This window comes from Monopterus albus, unplaced genomic scaffold, assembly GCF_001952655.1.
Source record: "Monopterus albus unplaced genomic scaffold, M_albus_1.0 scaffold463.1, whole genome shotgun sequence".
In the NCBI taxonomy this organism is placed as follows: domain Eukaryota; kingdom Metazoa; phylum Chordata; class Actinopteri; order Synbranchiformes; family Synbranchidae; genus Monopterus; species Monopterus albus.
In genome coordinates, this window is record NW_018128343.1 from 168,910 (window position 1) to 175,267 (window position 6,358).

A 6,358-nucleotide genomic window follows, 5' to 3' on the forward strand; every position below is an offset into this window, starting at 1 on the left:
GGTGGGTTCAGGGTCTTTCATCTTACATCTGCCTGCGAGCAGTTTGGAGGTGCAAGATACCTGAGCGTGTAATGTTAATTTTACCTGTGTTCATGGAATAAATCAGCACTGTTTTGTAGTTACTTGGACTGTCTCGTCTCTCAGAGTCAGTATGGTAAAAAGTACCGGGTACAACAAACCATAGGCCTCTCTTCAGGGTTTTCAATATAACGCAAGATACGAAGGCAAAATGTCAGTACAGCCAGGTAGAAAGCATTTTGTTTTCTAATGCTACTTGGTACTCGGTGAAAAGGCAAAGAAAAAGTGGCATGTTCATGAACATGTTCATGAACATGCCACTTTTTCACTGTGGCCTTTGCTCTACAGAACTTCTATCCAGACGCAGTAAAGGTCATTACTATTATATGTCTGAGGAGCTGTTTACAGATAAACTACTGCACTGGTACTTTTTGTGACGAGGAAACATATCACCCACTGTAACTCTGTGGCTCACTGATGTGTTTTTGAAGAACACCAGAACTCTACAGTGTGCCACAGATGAATAACGCAATCATGTTTTGGACCTACATGCACAATCCTTAATAGTAGGAGACATTCATTGTTATTTTTTGTCTTTTCATGGGTTTTTTGACAATAAGAAAATGATATAGAATCACCAGCCTCGTCCTTGACACCTCCATGCTGACAACCCTCAGAAAACACTCCCATCCAAAACCTCTTTCTGCTGTTGTTTGAGACACATACATACCTTGTGTTCAGTGGTGTACCGTGACACATATTGTGTTGTGTGCTGTCAGGCTGTAAGATGAACAACATCAGCGTGGTTTACACACCATGGACCAACCTGAAGAAAACTGCAGACATGGACATAGGACAGATTGGCTTCCATAGACAGAAAGAGGTCAGTAAACCACAACTGAAAGAAAAACACTGAAGTAACAAAGACTTTGAGCAAACTAAATGAAGACTTCATACTCACATACTGTAAATGAAAGGCCACAGTCTGTTTCATCTGTTCTGATCCTAACATTTTCACTCTACTTCAGTGATCTCACATCACAAGTACCTTCTGGCTGTACTGCCAACAGTCAAGGTGTTTCATGACTGTACTGCTTTTCACACAGGTGAAGATCGTGGCGGTGGAGAAGAAGATCAATGAGATTGTAAACCGTCTGGAGAAAACCAAAGTAGAACGATTCCCAGATCTGGTGGCAGAGAAGGAGTCAAGAGACAGAGAAGAGAGGAATGAGAAGAAAGCTCAACTCCAAGAACAGAAGAGGAAAGAGAAGGAAGAGCAGAAGAGGAAAAAGGAGATGGAGGAACTCAGGTACATTTAGTCCAAGTGTTTTTCATTTGTTTTTTCATTATGTTTGATGCAGGAAAGCTGGATGGCAATGAAAAAAAAGCAATATTGTAAAACATTTTTATCAGACTTAGTAGTTTGGGAGAAGAAACATTCAAATTTCACATTTTACAGGCTTGACAAAAGCAGATTAATGTCACATTGCTGAAAAAACATAGAAGAAAGCATCTGGATGTAGTTTTAGGTAGAAGACGCTTCACCTCTCATCCAAGAGGCTTCATCAGTTCTGTCTGACTGGTGGTGAGCAGGAGGTATTTATCCCACTGGGTGGTGTTTCAGTCCTTCCATGGCCAACAATGTCCCCTAATGACTGAGTTGTTGGGGTTCCAGTCCTTTGGTGGCCAACAATGTCCTCTAACAACCAAGTTGTTCCACTCCAATTCACACCAGGACAATAGGTGTCGGTCCACAGGTGAGGGTTCAAAGACAGGTAAACGACTCTCACCCATACCAAACCCCAACGAAACTACATCCAGATGTTTTCCTCTAAGTTTTTTCAGCATACTATGACCTGGATGACTGAGAATTTGCATGGATATATCTGTCATATTTAAAAAGTTGCTGGATAATTCACTTTAACAGTTGGATCAGAACAGTTAAAGAATGATCTGTTTGTGCACTAAAATAGCTGCCACCCACCTCACACCTATGGCACAATGCTTTGTGGAAACCCTGACTGCCCAAAACACTGCTTACACCTGATACTATTACTAATAAATTATTTTTTCTGTCAAATCCTGTTTTGGCACCCCTCTGCAGGAGCTATACAACACTGATGAAGAGTGAAAACATGATGACTAATGAGGTGAGAATGTCAAAAGAAATCATATCAACTCTCACAGGCAAAAAATCTAGACATGTTTTTGTTCATCATGTAATGTAACTCACAGAAAAGTCAGGAAATTTGATAAATCATCTATAGGTCGATGAAGAAGAACTAAACCACTGGAATGTTTTACTCTCGTGATCATTTTAAATAGAAGATCACTACTAGAGATGTGGTTTGACATTGAAGTTTTTAATGTCGATGAGAAACTAAAATTTAACTCCATTTGTTTCAGTGTTGTAGAACAGTAACCGTTACCAATACACAATTAAATGCGCCACAGAATGGGTGAGCATACCTGTGGTAGCACTGTATTCAGGTTAAATGAGGTTTGGCCCAAAAGAGGGGTGTCAGACCATGTTGTCATAAATCTTCAGGGCCCCATAACAAGCAACACTACTTTAAAACCTTAACCTATCCTAAAATACACATGTAGTGATTTCATGGGCAAAACACAGACCATCCTGTTGATTAAAACCCACAGATATAGTTAAATATACTGCAACAGGACAGCCCAAATCACCTGTTTGCTTCCAGTAACTAAGGTGGATGTCAGCGTTCTCTCTGTTCATTATACTAAGTTGCTGTCCACCCTCACTGTCTTAGAGATGTTATATCAACCAGAAGAAAAATATACCAATAGCACACCATTTGACTAAAATATCAGTAGTATAATCAACCCAAATATACTGTAAGTTCTGTGTGGATGTGAGAGTGTAGGTAAGTCCCAGTGTGTCAGAACCACCCCCCTCTTTACCTGCACCAACACAATCCTCCAGTATCTACTGTAACTTGTTCATCTACAGTATCAAACCAATCAGTCAAGCTTATGGGTAAGCCATAAAACTAACAGAAAAAGCTGAAAGGCAGCATAAAGGTTTGTCCACTTCTGTAGGGAATGTTATGTTACAGAAGAGCTATGACATTTGAGAATCATGTGTGTCATTTACAGGATGGCTACGATTCAGATGACTTCATGTAAGAGGTGTAGACCAGGCAGCAGGAGGCAAGCTGACCAACTCCTCCCCCTCCACTCAGATCTGCTGTCAGGACACTACTCTGCTGCTTTGTGCTTTCTATAGCTCTGCACTGGCACTGGGGAATAAGACAAATGGATACCTTTTGCTTTTGGACACTGAGCAGACAGAAAGCCAGTTAGGGACAGCGCCTGGTCTGATTCCACATGCTGACTGGTTCAGACACTGCTGGCCTCTTCATCACAGGATGATACTAAAGAAGAAGAACACGGGAGAACAGGAGCTGTGAGGGTCATTCTGGGGAGAAACACTCAAATAGCCAAACAGTGTTTGATTGGATTTTCTCTGCCATATGAACAGATGTATGATAATACTGGAGTCTGTATGGGTGTTTCAGTGACTCTGCAAACATGAAGTCTATAAAACCTGCTTGCTTTCTTCATTTGTTTATTTCTCTGCATGTCAGATTTTATTAAATACAATTCAGTGAATGAATTAAACTCGGGAATTGATACCACATGCACATCTGTTCACAAACCATTATATTCTTTTGTAAAGCATCAAAAACCAGTCCCAGCCACTCTCATCCATTTGCAGAAACACTGCGCACTTAAAAATTCATGAAAAATCTCATACCTTTTCCCCTTAATACAGCTGTGGGAAGAATGGCCTCCATCTTGTGATTTAATAAGTCTGCAACTAATAGAATTGAGAAAGCAATCTCCTCACAAGTTCCATTTAGTAGCTTTTCTGGAGCTCTCGATCCTATCAGACGGTTTCATTTGTCATGGAGCATTTGAAAGCTACTATATGTCCATGCTGTCACAAGGTGAAGAAATAACTTAGGACAGGTGACACATCTGACCCAACTCAATACAAGCTTTTGATCCTTGGACAGTCTGAAGTCAAAGTCACTACCAGACAGCAGTGGATGGGATTGAAGCAGGTGTATGGTTTGTTGTAAGATGACTTGCAGAATAAACAACTTTTAAATAGGCTGAAAAAAACTTAGAAAAATCAACTGGACTAGGTTTTTAGGTCGAAGACGTTTCACCTGTTCATCAATTCCGTCCGATACCAGACCCCAACGACACACATGTCTGTAAAATGCTGAATATTTTTGATATTTGAATGGTTTTTCTAGCTGAAAGTATGCTGGAGTTATTCAGCGGCGAAAAACGTACGGAAATCAGAACTATAAAGAACAGGATAACAATAAAGAAACACTTGGAGGATGCGGGCATCGATCCCGCTACCTCTCGCATGCTAAGCGAGCGCTCTACCATTTGAGCTAATCCCCCACCATATTTGTAAACGGGAAGTAAGCCATATATGGCAATCATGGCAAAGGTGATGATATTCTATGCTTCTTCCGGAAGTAACCTGTTTTACTCGGTGTGCATTATAGTTTGTATGAACGTTAATTGCCATCCTAGTCCCCAGAACCTTACATGAATGAAGCAACGAATTTACCATGTGGAAGAAAAGCATGTTTACATGATGGCGTCCTTGATGATCCTCCCACACATGCGCGGTAGCTCATGAAGCAATTGTGTGCGTGTTTTCGCACATTACTAGTGACGTTTGAAGCACTTCAGTGACGTCCGAAGCAAGTGCGTGCCTGTGACATCATACGAATCAGCTGATTGGTTCGGCTTGTCATGTGAATCACTTTGCAGAATAGAGCATGTTCAGGGACAGGATATCCCTATTTAGCGGCGTTCATTTGAATGTTTCTTTTTATTTTACTGTGTCAGCTTGAAACCATACAACCATGTAGTGTAGTCGAACAGGAATATCCATGGCGAATCAAATCCCAAACAATCCATGAACCAGTGGCACTTCTTGATTGCACTTAATTTCATAGACCACTAGATGTCCTATTCGAGCATTGTGTCATTGAAGCCTCCAGTAATGAACTGATGAAATTTTTGTGACTACTGTATCAAAGCTTCAACAAAGCATCGATCAGCCATCACTACCTGTAAGGCACGAAAAACGATATAAAATAGAGTAAATTAACAGTAGGGTAACATTATTTTTTGACAGTATGCAACCTGCAAGTTATGTTACATTATAACAGTACCACCTGTGCTTCTTCTCTGATGTAACTTTTCCGACTTATTTTAGTTCCTGATAATCTTGGATGAACATGTTTTGCACAAAGTGGTATCACTTTTTAAGAAGAAAGAAAAAGCGGTTGGAGGATGCGGGCATCGATCCCGCTACCTCTCGCATGCTAAGCGAGCGCTCTACCATTTGAGCTAATCCCCCAGACTAGCTTCGACCGCTTGATATCATCATTTATAAATCCTTCCAGCGGTGTAATCACCAACCTTACTGATGTGGGGCGGAATTATAGTTCAAAGTTAATTCTAATTGATAGAATCAGCACAAGATTCAGGTTCTGTATTAACCTATTAGAGCTGCAAAATTTGTTAACTGATCACTGAAAGAAAATGAAAGTTATTCATCATTAACGTTATTAAACTCTATTAATTAATCTTTAGTTATTTCTAATCAAAAATTATGTGATGGTTTCCAATTTTCCAGATTTTACCCCATAGATTTACCCGTTTACCACTGTTACCCCAATCCTAAACATGGATGTATTATTAGAAGGCTGTCTTGCTGATGTTAGGGGCTGGATGTCGTTAAGTCGTTTAAAGTTAAATGATGCCACAACCGAAGTTATAGTGTTTGGCCCGATGACCTTCCCCCGGCAGACTTAGGGTTCTTGGGGCAGTATGTGCGACCGGTGATCACTGACTTAGGTGTTAAAATAGACTCCAACTTGGCAATGGAAAGTCAGATAAACGCGGTCGTAAAATCTGTTTTTTCTATCTTAGGCAGTTAGTGAAGGTGTTAGAGTGATTTTTATTTTATGCACTTAAGAATGGTTTTATTTTATAGCACACATAAGTTTACATACTTATATGTCACAGTTATGTTTATATAGTTATGAATATCACCCTATGTGTTCACTGAACCACTGGTCAAATATTTGCTGTGTGAGTCACTGAAACACTAATGCAACATCATAAGTCTTGTCCACTAAATTACTGAATTTCATTAGATTTATGGCTGTAGCTAAGGGAGCTCATAGTTACGTATCGTTCCTCTGGACTGGTGGACCCAAAGGAGTCTTGGTACGGTAAGGCTCCAAGTTTATTAAAATAGATTAGACGTAGA

The 6,358-nt window shown here is 40.2% G+C and overlaps 1 protein-coding gene and 2 non-coding genes across 3 annotated transcripts in view; 1 reads left to right on the forward strand and 2 right to left on the reverse strand.

Annotated features, from left to right (window-relative positions):
• The window catches only part of ccdc25 (coiled-coil domain containing 25), a 7,635-nt gene extending 4,027 nt beyond the window's left edge, over window positions 1–3,608 (forward strand). The window contains 4 exon segments of the mRNA XM_020587576.1: window positions 737–901; window positions 1,125–1,327; window positions 2,123–2,168; window positions 3,142–3,608. Of these exon segments, the coding sequence (XP_020443232.1) occupies window positions 737–901; window positions 1,125–1,327; window positions 2,123–2,168; window positions 3,142–3,171 (444 nt within the window). The 3' untranslated portion in view covers window positions 3,172–3,608.
• A 786-nt stretch (window positions 3,609–4,394) lies between these two features.
• trnaa-agc (transfer RNA alanine (anticodon AGC)) lies at window positions 4,395–4,467 on the reverse strand. Its single transcript has one exon. It is a non-coding gene; the product is annotated as a tRNA-Ala (tRNA).
• A 900-nt stretch (window positions 4,468–5,367) lies between these two features.
• On the reverse strand, window positions 5,368–5,440 carry trnaa-agc (transfer RNA alanine (anticodon AGC)). Its single transcript has one exon. It is a non-coding gene; the product is annotated as a tRNA-Ala (tRNA).
• Between the last annotated feature and the right edge of the window lie 918 nt (window positions 5,441–6,358).